This window comes from Chroicocephalus ridibundus, chromosome 14 (assembly GCF_963924245.1).
Source record: "Chroicocephalus ridibundus chromosome 14, bChrRid1.1, whole genome shotgun sequence".
NCBI classification, from domain to species: Eukaryota; Metazoa; Chordata; class Aves; order Charadriiformes; family Laridae; genus Chroicocephalus; species Chroicocephalus ridibundus.
In genome coordinates, this window is record NC_086297.1 from 9435295 (window position 1) to 9455369 (window position 20075).

At 51.8% G+C, this 20075-nt stretch overlaps 2 protein-coding genes across 12 annotated transcripts in view; one reads left to right on the plus strand and one right to left on the minus strand.

Moving 5' to 3' along the window:
- The first annotated feature begins 628 nt into the window (after positions 1-628).
- LOC134523356 (GTP-binding protein Rhes-like) lies at positions 629-1544 on the plus strand. The gene has a single exon (XM_063352217.1). The coding sequence runs from the start codon at positions 829-831 to the stop codon at positions 1453-1455; it is 627 nt and encodes a 208-aa protein (XP_063208287.1). The 5' UTR covers positions 629-828; the 3' UTR covers positions 1456-1544.
- Positions 1545-17097: 15553 nt separating this feature from the next.
- TNRC6C (trinucleotide repeat containing adaptor 6C) overlaps positions 17098-20075 on the minus strand; it is a 322756-nt gene continuing 319778 nt past the window's right edge. For all 11 annotated transcript variants that reach the window (XM_063351800.1, XM_063351809.1, XM_063351804.1 and 8 more), the window contains 2 exons: positions 19805-19944; positions 17098-18024 (listed from right to left, as the gene is read on the minus strand). In XM_063351800.1, the coding sequence (XP_063207870.1) occupies positions 17664-18024; positions 19805-19944 (501 nt within the window). In that variant the 3' untranslated portion in view covers positions 17098-17663. The remainder of the gene's footprint in view (positions 18025-19804; positions 19945-20075) is intronic.

A 20075-nucleotide genomic window follows, 5' to 3' on the forward strand; every position in this document is an offset into this window, starting at 1 on the left:
CACTCACGGCTGCTCCTGGAGATGGCGATGCATCAATTTCAGGGAGATTTTCTTTTCCCCTCAGGTTAAATATTTCACAGAAATCACAGAATAACTGACAGCTGAACGCGGAGGTTATGACGCACGGGTTTCAGGGAGACCTTATTTTTCCCCTCAGCTCAAATATTTCATAGGCTCAGGAAAGAGTTGGACACAAACAAGCCCCCAGCCCCAAAAAAGTGCAAGGACCGCTGCGGGTGACCGGCCAGCCCCCCTGCCATGTCTGTCCATGAGCCGCCCAATGGGTGGGGGACCCCCACCCGGCTCCCCTGCCGCCAGCCAGCCCCCGCCAAGGAGCTCGGGTTAATCTCCAGGGAGGGGAGACGGGCAGGAGGGCTGGCGCAGCGTGACTGCTGCGACGCTGCCGGCTCCCCGGTGCTACCGGCGGCGGCGGGCGATGCAAGCGCAATGTGCGACGTAGCGCGGTGCTCTCCAGGGCTGGAGTGGCTCTTTCCAGGACTGAGCTCCGCGGATTGGCCCGGAGCACCCCACTCTCCTCCCTCCCTACCCCCCCTCTCCTTCAGCACCCTCAACCCACGGAGATTGGACAGCCGGGTGCCACATGGCAGAGAGGAACCAGGATAAAAGATGAGCTGGACTTGGGGACTGTAGCGTCCGCACGGCAGAACAGCCGGCAGAAGTTTGCAGGGAGGTGGCACCAAACTTCCCCAGCTGCACCGAGACGGTGCAGGGGAGGACGGACGGACGGACGCCAGGGCTGCGGCCACCCAGGGACACCCGTGAGGTGAGCGCCAGCTGCGGAGCATCCCGACCCCTCTGCGCCCAGCCATGTCCCCGGTGGTGAAGGAGAAGAACCACGTGCGGTTGGTCTTCTTGGGTGCTGCCGGCGTGGGCAAGACAGCCCTCATCCGCCGCTTCCTGATGGACACCTTCGAGCCCAAGCACCGGCGCACGGTGGAGGAGCTGCACAGCAAGGAGTACGAGGTGAGCGGGGCCACGGTCACGGTGGAAATCCTGGACACCAGCGGCAGCTACTCCTTCCCGGCCATGAGGAAGCTCTCCATTCAGAACAGCGATGCCTTCGCCCTGGTCTACGCCGTAGATGACGCCGAGTCCTTTGAGAGCGTCAAGAGCTTGCGGGAGGAGATCCTGGAGGTGAAGGAAGACAAGTTCCCTCCCATCGTGGTGGTGGGCAACAAGGCGGAGAGCGGTGGCGAGCGGCAGGTGCCGGCGGAGGATGCCCTGTCGCTGGTGGAGCTGGACTGGAACAGCCGCTTCGTGGAGACGTCGGCCAAGGACAACGAGAACGTCCTGGAGGTCTTCAGGGAGCTGCTGCAGCAAGCCAACCTGCCCAGCCGGCTCAGCCCGGCGCTCTGCAAGAGGAGGGAGACGTTGCCCAAGGAGCAGGCACTGAGGCCTCCCATGAACAAGACCAACAGCTGCTCGGTGTGCTGAGCCGGCCGCCCGCGGGAAGGCGCCGGTGGCAGCGGCAGCGGCTGGAAACTCAGGTGGGCTGGGTGGGGAGAGGCGCTGCCTCGGCCGAAACCAACCCCGCTGCCCCCCACCCCTCCCCTCCTCTTCCCCACCCGGCCCACCGGCACCCCTGGGAGTCGGAGGTGACAAGGAGGAGGGACTCGGAAGGGATGGCAGTCACCCGGAGGGCGCGGGGAGAGGGCGAGAGCCCCAAAAGGCAGAGGGTACCTGGGGAAGCACCGTCGGTCAGCCGGCAGGTCGCGGCTGTGCCCTGGCGAGCTGGCAGACAGGCAGGAGGCAGGCAGGAGGCAGGCAGGAGGCTCCTCGCGTGCTGGGAAATGGGGACAAACAGCGGGTCTTTGGCTGCATGCATCAGAAGGCAGATGTGGGCGCCCGTGCAGCTGCATCGCACCCGCCGGTGCCGCTCTCCTGGGTCCCCTCCGGGTCCTGTGTCACCTCGCCCCACACGCTCGCTCCTACAACCTCCTGGCACGGCTGTGGTTACAACATGTCCAAAGTAGTTTTGATTTTTGTACCTCGGGTAGGCACGTAGAGCATGCGATAGGGCAGTCTATGCATCTCTTCGGTTTTCTATTTTTGTGGGTTTTTTTGGTTTTTTTTTAGCATACCCAATAAACACGTTGTTGCAAAGTGGAGCTGGAAAACGCCTGGGTTTCTTTCTGCTGTACCTCACATGCTGCAGTGCCTGATATCAGTGTTTTACGCCTGGACCCCTTATCGCTGCGTTTGCTTTCCCTCCTCCACCCTTATCTGGAGCATCCTGGCACCAGCGGAGCCTCCCTGGCAGTGTCAGGACATTCGGTGTTATGATTTTCCTGACAATTTAACCCCTAAAGTTTTTACCAAGCATGAGTAACTAAAAATAAAGCAGCTCTTCTCACGGCCAAGTACAGAAAAGAACAACAGCCGTTAAAAGACAGCGGATCCGCTGAAATAAAACCCATAAACACATTAGAAGGAGCTAATAAAAGGAGTGGGGGAAGAGCACAGAAGGGCAGTATTTGCTGTGCTTCCCCATGCGCGGCACTGATTTACTCGCCCCTCGCGCAGCCCGTCCCTGCTGTAACAAGCATTTAACCGGCTCAGCAGCCGCACAAACACAACAAATAAAGCTATTCAAGCCTGGGGGATTAAAGAGTCACCCACCCTGGTCCAGACCCGAGGCGAGCTGGGCAGTTTGGGAGTCGCCGGCTTCCAGAAGCCCGGCCCTAGTGTACGGTGTGCCCCTGCCCAGCCCAGTGATCCCACCCCCTTCCCGACCCGGACAGGGGAGAAGGTGCCGGCTGGGAGAGCCCAGGCTCCCCATGGGCATCCCTTGCAGGGGTCATAGAATCATAGAATCGGAAGGGACCTCTGGAGATCATCTAGTCCAACCCCCCAACGGGGTCCCATCTAGTCCCCCACCACCACGTCCCCCATGGGCACTGGCATAATGACAGCGACCCCCAGAAGGCAAAATCGTCCTCCTGGAGCCTGGCGCAGGATGAGGCCGGGGGCAGGCAGCGGGGAGGGTGGGCAAGTGCCTGGGTGGGCCTGGTTGCCCTCACTCTCCGGCTCGCTGCCACCATGATGCCCTGACACGGCTGCTCCTTGCCCAGCACCTCGGGGACACGCGGAGCAGCTCAGGGCAGAGCCCTTTCCTCGGGAAAACGGGGGTCCTGCTCAGAGGGAACGAAACATGAAGAAAGTTCCCTTTGGGCAGCTGACCCAAGGTGGTGGCACCCTGCCCACAGTGGGGATGGGCACAACGGACACAGCCACGGGTGATGCTACACCTTGGCTGCACCCATCAGCGGGGCCACCCTGCCGCAGATGGATGGGGACGGGGCTGTCCCTGCCAGCGCTGCCCACACTTGGCCATGACCAGGGGCACCTGGCCGTGCTGAGGCACCTCCCGGCCGGTGCAGTGGGTCCTGCCTCCGTGATCCGACCTCTCGCTAATTCGCCAAGCCCTGCAGGAGTTTCACAACTTGCAGAGAGGTTTTACTTCGGTTTAGAGCAGGGTTACGCTAGAATCAGGAGCACCAGGCTTTTTGCTTTACAGTACTATGCTAAAAGCAGAATAAAACGTCTTTGCAGCGTAAAATTAGGAAGGCGGGATGAGCGAGGCTGCCCTGTGCCCCAACTGCCGGCTTCCCCAGGCAGAGCAATAACCCCCGGGGGCTTCAGGACCCCCATTCCCAGCCCCAGACCTGCAGGATACAGCAGCTGCTGGGGCAGAGATGCTGATCGAGATGCTGGAGCTGCAACAGATGCAGAGACCGCGATGGTGGAGCAGCAGCAGCTGCAGACCAAGATGCTGGAGGTGCACAAGATGCAGAAACTAAGATGTTGGAGGTGCAGGAGACGCAAAGACCGAGATGTTGGAGGTGCTGACCGAGATGCTGGAGGTGCAGGCTGAGATGCTGGAGCTCCAGAAGCTGCAGACCGAGATGCTGGAGCTCTAGAAATTGCAGACTGAGATGCTGAAGATGCAGAAACTGAGCTGCGGGAGCTGCAGACCAAGATGCCGGAGCTGCAGGAGCTGCCGACCGAGATGCTGGGGGTGCAGAAACCCTCCGGAGGGGCCACCCCCGGGTGCCCCTGCAGTACCGGGCTCCAGCAATGAGTGGAGCCATTGGAGGAGCTCCCCCAGCAGCTCACGCCACACACCCAATGCCTGCCGGCGTTATACAGCCCCCCCCAAGTCCGCTCCAGAGGGGTGGGATCCCCCCCCGGGGCCGCCCCCAGCCCCGCTCCCCCGGCCGGGGGCTGGGATGCTGGTGGGATGGGGGGCAGCGCTCCCCTGCCCTTCTGCCCCTCGCCTGACTGTCCCCCGCTCTGGCATTGCGGGTTGGGGTGGTTTGTTTTTTTTAACAACAGTCACATGAAATCCTGGTGCAGGGGCTGCTGTGCCGGGGTTACGAACAGCCGCCTCGCCGGGCGCCGGGGTCAGGAAGCTTGGGCCATGGCATGGAAGCTGGGGGCTAGCGGGCTTTGGCCGTGCAGGGACTCTGGCAGGACAAGAGCCTTTTCCATGTCTTCCCCCCGCCGCGGCTCCGTGCAGGATGCAGGGCCGGGGAGAGCAGCCAGGAGCCTCAGCCCCCGCCAACCTGCCGGGCACCGCGTTTCGGTGCAGAAGGGCTGTGGAATAGCTGTCCTGCCAAAATGCAAATAAAGCAGGGTGGTAAAGAGCCCCCGCTGCCTGTCCCGGGGGAGGGATCTGTGCCAGACACAGCGGTGTCTCCGAGGTGGTGTGAGCCCTGCCCCGGCTGCTGCCTGTCGGTGCGCTGGGACTCCAGCAGCGCTTCTCGGATCAGGGGGCTGGAGCCCCTCTGCTGTGAGGACAGGCTGAGAGAGCTGGGGGGGGTTCAGCCTGGAGAAGAGAAGGCTCCGGGGAGACCTTAGAGCCCCTTCCAGTCCCTGAAGGGGCTCCAGGAGAGATGGGGAGGGACTCTGGATCAGGGAGGGGAGCCATGGGACGAGGGGGGACGGTTTTAAACTGGAAGAGGGGAGATTTAGATTAGATATTAGGAAGAAATTCTTTACTGTGAGGGTGGTGAGCCCCTGGCCCAGGTTGCCCAGAGAAGCTGTGGCTGCCCCATCCCTGGAGGGGTTCAAGGCCAGGCTGGACGGGGCTTGGAGCAACCTGGGCTGGTGGGAGGTGTCCCTGCCCAGGGCAGGGGGTGGCACTGGGTGGGCTTTAAGGTCCCTTCCAACCCAAACCAGTCTGTGATTCTCCTGTGCCGGAGCAGGGCGAGACGTGACCCCACTGCAAATGTGCCGAGTGAGGTGAAAAATAGGCAGGTCCTGCATCTCATGGCCTGAGGGTTGTGTGTGCAGCCTGTGTTCAGCCTCTGCTTCCGCAGAAAAACGCAGCTGAGGGCACTCCCGGTGGAGCTGGGTCCCGCAGGAGTGGTAAAGCCCCGTACAACGAGGTGTGGTGACGAACTAAACACCTGCCGCTCATTTTCCCTCAACAAGCGGCAACAAGTGAAATGGCTTTTCTTTCCCAGACACCAGTCACAGCTACTGCACGCAGCAGACCCGCAGCACGGGCAGCCGAGCCCAGGGGGGACGGTGGAGCGTGTGATGGAGTGAGCCCCGCACGCGGCTCGAGCTGTCCCTGCAAACCCCCACCCCAGGCACGTGCCTGATGAGAGGAGCCAAATTTGCCCTTCCTTCTGCCTCCCCTCCCAGGAGGAGGAGGAGGAGGCAGCTGGGGCAGATGCTTTGTGCCAGGGCTTCAGGAGAAAGCCTGGGGAGAGCAGGATCCATCCAAACATCCACCTGGGTCCCCCCCAGCTCAGCTCTGCCCTGAAGCGCTTGGTTGTCCCCAGCAGAGCCTTGGGGACAGAGAAGTTAACTGTAACGTAGCGGGGAGGATGCCCATGACGGTGGCCCAGGGGCAATCGGGGCCTGCTGTGGGCCATCAGGGCTGTCCTCTCTCTCCCATAGCGGTGTGCCAGAGGCTGCTGCAGTGCCTCGGGGCACAGGATCCTGGGAAAAGCATTGATCCCTAGGAAACAACCCCCAGGCACGACACTGCTGTCCCCAGGATGGCATCCCAGGCAGCAGCGGCGCTGGCTCTCCCAACCCGAGGGGTTTCATCACACTGGTCTTCTTAGTTTGGGTTGGTTTCTCACAGGTGAGCGGTTATGGCCATGTGTAGAGGGGCCCTGGTACCGGGGGGGGAGGTTTTGCTGAGCACAACAGCGGGACAAGGACACAGGTGGGTGTCCCTGCCCCTGTGGGGTGACCGTGGGCAAGTCGCGCTCCCTTCGCAGGGCTGCTCTGTAAACGCCAGCCCCTCGGCAGCGGCGCGGTCTGTGCCGGGCACACACCACCCCTCACTGCCGCCCTGGCTGGTGCTGAGTCTCTGCTGCTGCTTTTCTATCAAAAAAAAAAAAAACCAAACCAAAAACCTTGTGGTGAACTTGACCCATCCATGTGCCGAACCACCCTCTTTCCACCCTCAAAATGTCAGAAAGGTCCTGAGCATCTTTCCATCGCAACTCTTTTCTTTCCCTTCCCCCTGCCTCCCCCTTCCCCAGTCAGACCATTTCACTCCAGACTCGCCTCCAGAGCAGCCGCCAGCCCGCGTCTCCCCTGGAGAAGAGCTCCCTGTGATCCCTCCTGTTCTGTTCCACATCATGTAGCACATCCCATCAAACCGCCGCGAGATGCTCCCGCTTAATTTGTGTACACAAACAATCAGGGGGAATCAAGACGCCGCCTGCGAGAGCCGCGCACCAGTGACAGCCGCGCTGGCCCGCGGGGGGGGCATCAGCTGCGAGACCGCGCTGTGCCTAATTGGTGCTGGCTCCTGCCGTTTGCTCGGGTCTTGATTGATGGAAAGATGTGGCACAAACACTTAAGCCAAGGACACCGAACGAGAAAGCAAAACATTTTAAAAGGAAAAGCGGCACTTACTCGTTGAGGGTATAATTAGCTGTATTTGTCTTTAGGGCCTTTCGCTGAGCGCGGCTCGGCACCGGGGAAACAAGCCGGTGTGCTAAGTGCTGTGGAAGGAGCGAACCTGCCGCCCCCACACCAGCAGAGGTTCTGCCAGAGGGTCTGTCCCGCAGCCGGACTGGGACCCAGCTGGCCCTGCGCTGGGCTGACTGGGGAGAGCCATTGGTGTCTATCTCATCAATGCTGATCAATGTCTAAAGGGGGGGTGTCAGGAGGATGGGGCCAGGCTCTTCTCAGCGGTGCCTGGCAACAGGACAAGGGATGACGGGCACAAACTTGAACATGGAAACTCCATCTCAACATGGGGAGGAACTTCTTTGCTGTGAGGGTGGCAGAGCCCTGGCACAGGCTGCCCAGAGAGGTGGTGGAGTCTCCGTCTCTGGAGACATCCCAAACCCGCCTGGAGGCGTCCCTGTGCCACCTGCTCTGGGTGACCCTGCTCCGGCAGGGGGTTGGACTGGGTGATCTCCAGAGGTCCCTTCCAGCCCCGGCCAGTCTGTGACCCAGTGCCCAGCCCCGGCGCAGCACCCAGCCGCAGCAGCACCCTCCCGCGGGTTTGGGTCTGACAAAAGCATCTCCATGAAGCGGAGCCAGCTTGCCTTGCGCAGCCCCCCCGCAGCCCCTCCTTGCTCTGTGGCTCTGTGGCTCTGCCGTACAACAGCCGAAGAGCCTCTCTCACTACCCGTGACACAAACTTCACCCCAAATTGCTCCCGAGCAAGGAAAACTTTTACAAAAGCCACGGCTCAACCCAGGCCACCCCGGGGAGGGGAGCGGGGGGAGCGTACCCAGGGCACACACCGCGGTACCGGCGGCCTGGCAAAGCCCTTGGGGCAAACAGCCCTGCCCGGGGGGGCTGCTGGCCTCACAGCGGGGGGGCCGGGGGGGCCGCGATGTGCTTGGCCGGGGCGGGGGGGGGGGGGGGGGGGGGAGGGAGCGGGGAGCGGCTGCGGGCGCCCGGGGACCGGGATGGAGACAGGGACCGGGACAGGGATGGAGACAGGGACAGGGATGGAGACAGAGACACGGAGCGGGACAGAGATGGAGACAGGGACTGGGACAGGGATGGAGACAAAGACCGGGAGCGGGACAGGGATGGAGACAGGGACCGGGACAGGGATGGAGACAGAGACACGGAGCGGGACAGGGATGGAGACAGGGACCGGGACAGGGATGGAGACAAAGACACGGAGCGGGACAGGGATGGAGACCGGGACCGGGACAGGGATGGAGACAGGGACCGGGAGCGCGACAGGGATGGAGACAGGGACAGGGATGGAGACAGAGACACGGAGCGGGACAGGGATGGAGACAGGGACCGGGACAGGGATGGAGACAAAGACACGGAGCGGGACAGGGATGGAGACAGGGACAGGGACAGGGATGGAGACAGAGACACGGAGCGGGACAGGGATGGAGACCGGGAGCGGGACAGGGATGGAGACAAAGACCGGGAGCGGGACAGGGATGGAGACAGGGAGCGGGACAGGGATGGAGACAGGGACCGGGAGCGGGACAGGGATGGAGACAGAGACACGGAGCGGGACGGGGCTGCCCCCCACCGCAGCTGCCTGCTCACAGCAATTCCCGGCCACCATCTGGCGGGGGAAACCAGGAATTACAGCCGAGGACATTTTGTAGGAGGAAAGGGCTTCCTCCCGTTCTCCCCCGCCCGGCTCCAAGCAAGGCTGTGCCTGTTGAAAAGCCATTTAAGGCGACCCCCCCACGTTTTTTGAGGAGCTGCGAGGGGACGAGCACCGATTCCGCTCCTCGGGGCTGCCAAAATAATGCGCTTTATTTTGGCCTGATGCCCAAAAAACGCTCGGGAACGCAGGCAAACCCAGCTGGCGCTTGCTGGGTGGGTGTGCAGGTGACGGGATTGCTCATACAGAGGGTTCTGGAAAGAGGATTCACCTGGGTTTTGGGCAGAGCGACCACCACCTTCTGAGAAGACATTTCAGTCTGTGGAACTGTGTCTATGAGAGAAAAATGTCAGTCTGTAATGCTTGGAAAGTGCACGGTTGGGCAGCAGAAATAGTACTTTTCCTATGAAGCCTTTGGCTCACTCGCACCCCGATAACACCGACCCCCCCCGCAGAACCCGCGGGTCCCACGCCGGTTTCTTTCCCTGGATAGAACAGATTGCAAGGGATCTGCACGCTGCCGGACTCGGAGCGTTCGCAAAGAGGATTTACGGTACTTTGCTTTTTAATTGCCAGCTCGGCTTGTCGGGGACAAGCGCGCACAACTTCGCTTGATACAAAGGCTTTTCAAAATCAAAACTCTCCCATTAGGAGCCAAAACCAGTCTGTAAACACCCCAGTTTGTGCCCCGCTGCTTCCCAGCGCTGGGCATCCAGGCGGCCTTCGGCAAAGACAACGTAAGCTCCCGAGTGCTCGTACCGTAATAAACCAGGGCTGTTGTTCCGACAGGCAAAGAGGGGAGACGTGGGGTCCGTTCCCCTGACATGGGTCGTTCCACGAGCAGTGGAAGGGCAGCCGTGCCCCCGCCGCCCCCAGCCTCGGGCAGGCAGACCTGCTTCTGCTGCTCGCGGAGCCGGGCAGGGGCTGGGGGGGCCAGCAGCGTCTCCAAAACAAAAGCAGGAATCTCCCTTCCATGCAGTGTCCTCCCAGCTTTCCATTACAGCTCTGCTCATCCCCGTTAAGGCTCTGGCTTTTAATGACAGGGCAGCAAAATCCCGATGCTGGGGCGGCTGGAGGGCCCCGAGTCCCGTGTGTTACAGCCTTGTAACTGGGGAGAAACTGGGACGCTGGTAAGAGATTTCCTCGTTTTGCAGACCAGGAGTTCTGGCCTCTGCCACGATGCACAGTAAAAGACTGGATAAATCCTTTAACTTGGTATTTCTTCTCTCTCAGGACACACAGGACAGAAGTCGGACACGCAACTGACGCCTCTGTGGTCCTACCACTGACTATGAGAACGGCAAAGCATTTTTAGGAATGCACGTGTAATTCCAGGTGGAGTACTGCAATTTAAAGGCACCGTGTTGACAAGAACACTAAGAACAACCTTATTTGGAAAATGTGCTATTTGGCCTCCTGGCCTTGTTGAAGGTCCAAGTGGAAAGAGACTTCTTCAACCATTTCCCTCCAGATCTGCTTCAGGGAAGTTTCCCTTTCTTCTCAGCTGGAGATGGTGCCCACAGCGGTAGATCTCCCATGTCTTAGAGGGCCTGGATTCTATAAAACTGATTAAAAAGAATCAGTGTTTGAACTGTAAGGCAATAAACCTCCTTTACGCGGAGGTGTCTATAGGAGAAGACGTGATCTTTCACCTACGTAGTGGACCCCATTATTTTTGGATACTTTCTCTTCCCTTCCCTCTTCCTCCTCCCCCTCATTTAAGGGCACAAGAAAACTTACTGGCTTAAAATTCCATGTTATGAGGGTTTAGTGCTTTGTGCTTAACCTCCACTAAACGACGAACAAAGAGTGTTCTGCTGCAGACAAAATATTAAGCTTTATTCTGCATCAACCCCGGTTTGAGTCTCTAACGGTCTGTGCTTGAAAGCGACCCCAAGGGGTGTCCAAGGCTGAACGGGAGTCACTGGTTCACTTTGCTGGTCCCGACGGGCTCAACTTCACGTCTTGCAGCCGTGCTTCAGAAAAGCCCCGGGAGAAGGTATTTTTCCAGGATGCCGAGGCACCCGGGGGAAGCGGCTTTGCTTCCAGCCGCGCTCCCATCCAGGTTATCGCGTGATCCCCGATTCACATGGGGAATGGACAGGCAGCAAAGGCTTAGAAAGCAGTTCGGGGCGACAGCAGCAAGACACGCAGTCACCTTGCTGACCAGCGAGGAATGATGGATATTAGGATGACATAATATGTGAAACGCAGCTTTAGAGCTGCCTTACGACAGGCTCATTTGTACACACCGATGCTATAAAGAAAACCATCAATAAGCCAGAGCTATCAGAGAAAACCCTTTTCTGAAAATAAATAAATAAATAAATAAATAAATAAATAAATTGAGCAATTTCTGGCTATTTCAGAAATGAAACTCGCCCACAAATCAACTAGATCCTTGTACGCTTCCTTCTAGCCCTGTCCCCGGGCTCTCCGCCCTCCTCACCAGCTGCGTCCTACCTTTGCTGCTGCAAAGGACATGGGAAAGTGGAAGGTTTTGGGAAATCATTCATCAGTAAAAGCATCGCAAGTTCGTCAGAGCTATTTGCCGATTACCGGCCTTCCTACAATTACACTTCTGACCATGCGATCATCCCAGAAACGAGAGAAAAGGGCTGTTTGGCTACGGGGGGACTAATGTCTGCTCCACTTATGTATTTCAGATAGTACAGGCTTGTGCTGAATCTCCCACTGAGCACAGGGATTATATTTCTAAATGTGTGTGTGTATATATATATATATATATTATATACCTTTATACTTCATCCTGGTAGAACTTGCAGTTCTTTACCTGCAGAATAATCATCTCCTCCACCTTTCTCAGAGGTTTCCTGGCACCTGTAAGGAGAGAAGGTTTGGGAAGGAGACAGAAACGTGCCAAAAAAAGGCAGTGGGTCCCACTTGAAATCAGATAAAATCATGAAAAATGCAATTTTTCCTGCTCCCGTGGGGTACAGACAGGAAAATGTAATTGTAAACTGCGAATGCTTTAGCCAAAAGAAGGAGAAAGGAAAATGGAAAGAGAATCTGCTCCGTTCCAACAGCATCAGTAACACAGGTCTTTAGTCTGCTTGAATACTTTTTTTTTTTCAGTACGAATTAAGGCTAAATTAAGATCAATTAAGAAATGGGCAAAAGATCCAGGAGATAAAACTACAAAGAAATTATAGAGGGTTCTGCCACAGTTTTTGAACAGTATCAAGTCCGCTCCCCTGAAGAAAATCAGCACTTAAACCCACAAATTGTTTAATTAACTGCGGAGAGGCTCTAGGCAGGTAGCAGATGGGGGGGGGTTCTCATCAAGAGTCCGCAGCCTCACGGCTAGTTCAAGGCAAGCCCCCTTTACTACTAATAGTATTTATTGAAAGCAAAGCGATCTTCCAGCTTATTGTGTTTGATAAACATTTTAATAACCCTGAAAAGCATGACTGCACTGGGACCACGTTTCTCATCCGAGAAAAATTTACAAGCAACTCGTTTCCAATGCACCCGACAGTAAAAAAAAAAAAAAACAAAAACCAAAACACCGGTGGGGTGGGGTGTGGGGGGGGCAACAACGCCAGGACAAAGCGTCATATTGGTTTCTAGTGAAGCACTTTTCGTGAGAGAGAAGAAAACGGAGCGGGAGGGGTTTGAGGATGGTCGACTCGTCTTTGCACAGGCTGGACTGGCCGTCAGAGGATGGAGTCTGGCAACTTGCCGCGAGCAGTAGTTACCCTGAGCGATTGGGTGTATCCGCTGGAGGAAGACACCTAGACCCCACTAGAACATGGGCAACGCGAAGTCAGTCCGTCCTCCCTCAGGGAAGCTACAATGCGGATGGGTGTTGGAGGCGCCTCTCCCAAAATCCAAGAGCGTTTACTGGAAGAGACCCCTTGGGAAGGAGGGGGAATGCGAGAGGACAGAGGTTGGGCCGCTCCCGGAGACGTTAAGGTTTCACGGGGACGTTACCGCCTTCGAAGCAACGCAAGGACCTGGGTGAAACAGTCCAAGAGACCTGCAGGGAGCTAAAGTCGTCCTGTGCGGTCCGGGGACGGGCCTGTGGTCTCCTTCAAACTCCCGCTACAGAGAACATTGTGAATCACAGCCGCTTCCAGACACGTGGGGAGCCGCCGTTTACCTTGGGGCCGGCGGGGAACGTGGGGAACGCCGCCATCCCCACACTTGACTCACACAGTTCCGTTGAGCTCGAGCTCCCGTATTTTTTTTTCAGAACTCCCCTTCCCTGAAAACCGGCTACGCAGGACTTGAGCAGAGATCGTACATTCAGCACGGAGGCAGGGATACAACGCCTACGCCTGGCGTTTGTACGAGGCGGGAGCAGACGATCGGCAGCAGTTCATGCACAACGGCAGGAGGCGATGCCGCACGTCACCACGGCGATCTCTGACCCGGCGTCAGAGGGATGCTCCACACAGCAGCTGCCCGCAACCCAAATCCTAAAGGGTTTTTCAATTCCATTTCCAGACTCTTCCAACTCCAATAATTCTTAACATATACAGATAAGCCATACACATTTTTTTAATTAAAATGCTCCTTCACATACACAATCATATATTGAATTAGCAAGAACAATAATATATTTTTGGAGCAGAATAGCAAAACGATCCGCTCTGCCAGTGCCACCCACAAACTAGACAAGTAACTAAGAAGAAGTTTGACAGTTTCAGACCACTTTTAAGGAAAGAGAAATTCTCTTGGTCTAACGACGGGGGAGCCATGCAGTGAAAGCGCTATGGAGGACACAGCAAATGCAATATACAGAAAAACCACAAATTGCCAAAAAGGTTTTCTTGTAAAGCTTCTGGAGGCCTACGGAGAATCCTTCTCATCAGGAGCCAGCTTTACAATTTCAGAAATATCGGATAGCGTTAAAGCAATAGAAGAGTATGAGAGTGAAAACAAACAGAGCTACACAAACACTAAAAGGCTGATTTTGGCCAAAAGCTGTACTTCTGTTAATATACCAGGGTGGAGACTAAATTTTAAGAGTGCATCTGATTTACAAAAAGCCACCTCTGCCCGCCTTAGGGAAGACAAATCTCTCGTGAGCTCAAACATCCCGCTCTAATGGCCTGTGATGTTTAGGCAAACGAAAGCCAGGGACGCTGGGACTGAAAGTCCTCCTTGCAAAAGGAAAAACAAAACAAAACAAAACCAAGCAAAAAAAACATCGAAAAGAAAAGAGAAGGCAACTCTAAGAGTTTCATTACAAACACCTGGAAGATAAAAAAAAAAAAAAAAAGGGAGGTGGGATGGGAAGCAGCTCACAGTAAAAACTAACCATGGCAACAGCTGTGCAACTTTGGGGCAATATTGCTAACAAAATTAGGAGAACAGGCTTCAGAGTGGATGTTTCAGCTATTTAGATAACAAAAGCTACTCCCACATCTGGATTTGGTAATATTTAACTGCACCGTTATCTACCAGCAAACTACAGACTCCAAGGGTTGCTTGGGGTCCCCCCGCCCCACAGGTCTTTATGAACCGTACAGGTCATGGCAGAGCAGCCGATAATCCTCGTGACTAATTAATAAGCGGAATGAGTTTTACTGTACAAACTCGTAACCGCTGGAGACCCGGGGCCAGCCCTGCTGTAAAATCAGGCTTTTGGGACAAATCACCTCCATGCCACCAAGAGGGGAAGAACCAGTTCGCTGGAGGTGGGAGGAGACACAAGCTCGTCCTTAGGGGAGACGGAGCAAGTTTGGGTCCCTCCACGGACCTTTCTGCAAGCATCTTCCTTCATTTCAAAACCTGAAAGGCCAAACATGACAATATTTGGGTTTTCTTTAAAAGCTATTTGCCCATCTCACAAAATTTAGTGGGCACCCAGGCCCAGCAAATGGGAGGCTACGGGGTGGCGGGATGGTAGAGCCAGAGAGGAGCCCTCAGCCTGGCAACAGTCACTGCTAGCGATTCATCTGCTGTGCTACTAAACAATGGGTAAATGAGAAAAACGTAACAACAGCAAAAAAAAAGATGACTGCTGCTTTTTAGGCAGCACTCTCTAGGGTGCCACGTGCGAAGCGTTCATGGTACAAGCTTATTAAGCGAATGCCATCACCAACAAGCAGGTTCCGAGTGTGCGACCACTTACAGGAGGGATTTGCCTGGCTGTACACTCAATTCTCATTAGTATCGAAAGAGTTAAACTTCTTCCACGAAATACCGTAACAGATTTAACAATATATTACTTTTTTTTTTTTAGTATCCCCTGCATAAAAGAAAAATACACATTATTTGAACAGCCAAGAAAAAACTGCAATTTATTAAGTTTCAAAATCTTCGTACTCTTGAAAGCAACTTTCGGTGCATGTTCTTTAACAATCACATTCTATGAGGAGAATAAACATTAAAAGCCACAATTGTTTGTCTTTTTTTAATCTCAGAGTTACAGACATCTTTAATCCAAAAGGAAAGGCAAAAAAAAAAAAAAAAGCCCCAAAACAACCCCCCACCCCCCACCCCCCGCCCCCCAACCCCTTCCAACAGAAATTTTCATTCCCAATTTTAAAATATCAGGAGTTTTTCTACAACTCAATGCTAAACTTCAGCATGGAAAATCGTATGTAAACACGCACATACACACATACATATTTTATATAAGAGTGTGTGTGTGTATATATATATATAAAATATATATGTAGGAGGCGTGTAATGGCAATGAGATGCAATTACTCTGAGGAAAGGTTATTCAGCTAAATACACTACTAAAACTTGAGAAAAAAAACAAGTCTTGAACCCAGTTTGTGCATAGTTCATGATCCTCTATAAAACCAGCTTTTTGTTAATTTGCAATCTTGCAGGACCCTTTAAATCTGATAAAACCATTAAAAAGCTAATCTTCCAAAGAAAAAAAAAAATATGTAATGCACAAGTTTCCTGATCCAAGCAGGCAGGGAGCACAATGTTCATATAATTTTTAAAACATACGTGAAGTGTATGTTATTCCATTGTCTTTCTTCCTTTCAAAACAATCAAAAACATTGATCTTTTTTTTTTTTTTTAAACATAAAGCGATTTTTTAATATATAAAGCACTCTTCAAACATCTATTTCTTTTGAGTCCATTATTTGGTAAATATGTAACTGCTACACATTAGATTAGGTATTTTCTTCTTTCTTACTGTCTTTTTTTTATTTTCTTTTGTTTTTTAATAATATCTTCAGTGCTAGGAGTTGGGTTTTTAAAAATACATGAAATGGTGTGGAGTTGCTCCTCGGGAAACCCGGCTTTCCTGAGACATCTTCCACCATGTGCAAGATAGTGATCACAAAGTTTTCGCCACTTTGACGAAGAGGAGGAAAACAACAACAACAAAAAAATAGTACACAGCAATGGCCAAAGAAAAGAATAATACAACAACACTGTTCAATCCCAGAGCTCTGAAGTAGCATATCTTCATTCTGAAAATAGTTTTCTTTACGATGGAAGTCTTTTTTTTTTTTTGTCCTTTTTTTTTTGTCGTCCTTTTTTTTTTTTTTTTTGTCTTTTTAATTCCTTTTTTATTTTAAAGTTTGAAGGAGAAAAAAAGGTCTGTAAACAGGTGGGAGCCAAAACTCCTGGCTCCTCCAAAAGCAGTCAAAACCTATGTCCAAGTGCTTGTTTCTGTTCCTGCTTGCAAGGGAACTATCCACTCTTTACAATTATCTATGGCCACAGTTCAACAAGAGTATTTTTTTTTTTTTCTTTTTTAAACTTTATATTCCGAATGGAAAAATGGTGCAATACTCCGGTAATAATTTTCTTGCATTAGTCCACAATAAAAAGCCGCTAAAGGTAGATATACATATTATTCTCCAGAGATACACACTGTAATTTTTAAAATGCGATAAGAGTCCTTGAGTAAACATTTACACGTGAATTGTCGCCGGCCCCTTCTATCAGTTTCTTTCTTTTTTTTTTTTTTCTTTTTTCTTTTTAACGTTATAGGATTAGCTACAAGAAGGGCTGCGGACACTCAGTGCAAAGTTAGAAGCTAATAACAATTAAACATTTGACCAATGAGCAAATAAAAAGCATATACTGAATAAAAGGAAAAAAAAATTCACACTTTTGAGTAAAACCACACGTGGGCACACACGTACAGGCACACACACACACACACCCCCCAGCACGCTCACATACGTACATCTGTTCCGACAAAAACACATAGTCTGAGCTTTAAAAAAAAAAAAATTCTTAGAGCCTGTTTTTTGTGTACTGATGCCGACCTGGAAGTGTAATAATTAGACTTAGAAAGTGTTCACATTTTGTTATTGGCCTGCTGGATTCAAGTATTTGCATGTTGATATGTCGGGTTTTTTTGTTGGTTTTTTTTTTTTTTGTCCTTTTTTTTTTTTTTTTTTTTTTTTACTTTTTCTATTTTTGGGATTAAAAAAAATGACATGAAAAAAGTAATGAAACAAGGGTAATGTGCATAGGCAGATCCATGGGAGTAGTGGACACAGAGATACCCCAACCCTGCCCTCCCTCCTCCCCCCCCCCCCCCCCCCCCCAGCTCCACCTGTACAGTCAAGAGTTACCATTCAGATTCATTACTTTTCTGTACCAATGGTAAATATCACACTTCACCCTTTCTGATTATTGGGTCCGCCTCTGGTAATGTGCATAATAGTCACAGGCTCATTTTAAATAGGCTTTCATTTCCCCCTTCCCCCCCCCAAGTTGATAAAATAACCCTTTCCAGCCCAAATTCTGAAAAGTGCCCTTCATGATAGACCTATTCTAAGCAGCTTTTATACTTTGTTGTATGTTTTTTTTTTTTAAAATCACCATACAAACATAAAAAGACGACATAAAACAGAAAGCCATGAAAAAACAAAAATAAAACCTGTCATTAGCATGTGACACTGACCAAAAGTAGCCCATACTGTTTCCTCAACAGTTCACAAGGACTTCTGCAGTTTCATAGTCGATATCGGACAGAGGTACTAAAAAAAGGGCTGCCAGTCTGATCTGTTAAAGCTGGATTCTTCATCAAGCCCGGGACTGGAAAGGGTTACAATTTTTATTTTTTCCTTTAGTGCTGATGATTGTTATTTCCATTTTGTTTCCTCTTTGTTTCCTAGATGGACTCCCCACTGAGAAGATCACCCGGGAGAAGAGTATTCAAAGGTGTCGGGCTTCCGATGACTCTGCCGTCGTCGGTGCTGGGGGGTCCCCAAAGGCTGCTGGAGTACTGAGGCACCCCCCCCCACAGCAGGTCGCTGCTGCCCTTGCCCCCCAGGCAGGGGGGGTTCCAGTGCCCGGCGTCGGGGCGCACCAAGCCGTGGGAGCTGCTGGAGGAGCCCAGGCGCGGGGGGTTGGTTCCAGTGTTGGACTGCCAGCTGGAGGTGGGCGGCAGCGCCTGGCCTTGGGCTAAGAAACGGTTGACTTCTTCTTCGCCAGCGAACTCGGCCAGGATGGTAGTGTTTCCCAGGACACACCTGGGGACAAAAGCAAAAGGTGCGGTGACATGAAACAAGGGTGCAAAGGGCACTTTTGGAAATATCAGAGATGTATATGAATCCCTTTTCCCCCCAAGTTGAATTTGAGATGAAGACTGATGCCGTATCCTCTCACTTACAGCAATCACAGTCTTTGAACAAAAGACTTCTCTGTCCTATTGCTGGAATAAAATGTGTTTGTAATGGCCATTGCCCTTTGCCGCAGCCTCTGCTCTGGAAGCCACCAAGCAGCTGCGTTTCTGCAAACGCTCCTTGCTGAAAATCACATCGTTAAGAATTTCTACCTTTCCTAAACACCTAAGTGAAGAGATGCAAATGCAGTCTTTGAGAATTACGCATGCTTCATAAAAATTTAAATTAATTTGCAAAAAGTATTAATCACTGCTGCTCCTAACTTATATAGAAAAAACCCCACGCAACCAGAGATGGAGAGTGTGAGAGAGTAATTCTCCCACCAGATCAGATGGGATCTGAGGCTGTTGGCTCTGTGACGGATTTTCCAGGCATCAACTCCGTGTAAACATTTATCTGTGAAACAGATAGTGGCCGCTATCTCTTGGAACTCTAATACTGACGGTCCTGTTGTCTTCCACAAATCCCACTGTATTTTACCGTTGTGCCCCTGCCAGCAAACCAAACACATAGGCAGCTCAAGCCTTTCATTCAGAAAGGTCTGTCCTGTCCATGCCAGCAGCAGAACTATAGTTATGCCACGACCTACCAAAAAACCGATTTCAACGGAGGCCTCCCAGATCACTGACAACGTAAGGACGTTGCCATGTACATATTTATAATAAGTACTTATCTATAAACTCACATATTCATTTTGCCTTTGCCAGTATTTCTTTTACCTGATGCCCACATCTAAAGTCACAGAGCTAAGATGGGTCAATTGTTCATCTCCAATTGTTCTGAATGCTGCTTCGTAAAACTTAATTAAGGAATAGTCAACAGTTTAAAAAAGGAATGTGGTCATTAATATAATTATTTTTACTTCATTTTCTGATAATCAGGTTCATAATGGGCAAGTATTTGCAACTTTACATACGGAGTAACCATTGCTCCTAAATCTGTCAGCACAGGGAAGGTGATCAGGCCAGTAGCACAGCTAGTTCCAAACGTTGTTTCTGCTACGATCAGTATTTTTCATTATACTTGTGCTATAACCTGTCGATAAGGAAAATTTCTTTCCAACTCTAAGCATCTAAGTATTCTCTTGAAACATCAGTCTTCACATTCTTAATCTTCCCTAATTTTATCCCTGAAATTCTCCAGCTCTTGTGCAGGATGCCAATTATCCCATAGATTTTAAAACACCTAAAAAGCACATTTTATTGTCATGCATTTCTTTCGCAACTCCTTTAAAAAAAAAAAGGTGACCACCATGACCGCATTCTTTATTTATCATCCTTTTGTCCTTTCTGTTGCTCTCTAAGCTAAAACCTTGTCTCATGCTCCCTCTGAGCTTCCTTTGGAATTCTCATCACATCTTACAAATTCTTTGCAGCCTTATAGGTGACAAATCCTCAGTGAGCACATTATTAATGGTGAATATCTATTGTCGAGTTTTGTAATCACGTGTTAATCGGTAGTACATGAGTATCTAGCCCCCGTTAGTTTTCCTCTCTCTCGTTAGGCGATTTCCCAAATAGGATTAAACTAGCGATCACTTCCGAGTCCTGGCAAATAAATATCTCAGAAAATAATTTCTGAGATAAAACTGGCTTCATAACAAAGGAAAGACCGAGCAGAAACGTACATATGCAGAGACTTTTGGGCCTTGGCTGCTTCTTCCTTGGAACTGTATCGGACCACAGCATTCCCTTGCGTCAGGTTCAAGTGGAATGTTATCAGAGGGCCGTGTTGCAAACACAGTGTCCGCAGTGTGGAGCCATCAATCTGGTAAGAGGGAAGGGGGGAGAGGTTGGTTATCTGTCTTTTTGCGACTTAAATGCTTTTTCACTAAGCAAGTTTTAAAAGCTAAAGGAGAAGCAGAGGTGAAAGAAAAAAAGGTTTTTTCTACCGTAAGA

Coding starts and splice junctions, on each gene's coding strand:
- LOC134523356 (XM_063352217.1), top strand. CDS start 829: ATGTCCCCGGTGGTGAAGGAGAAGAACCACGTGCGGTTGGTCTTCTTG.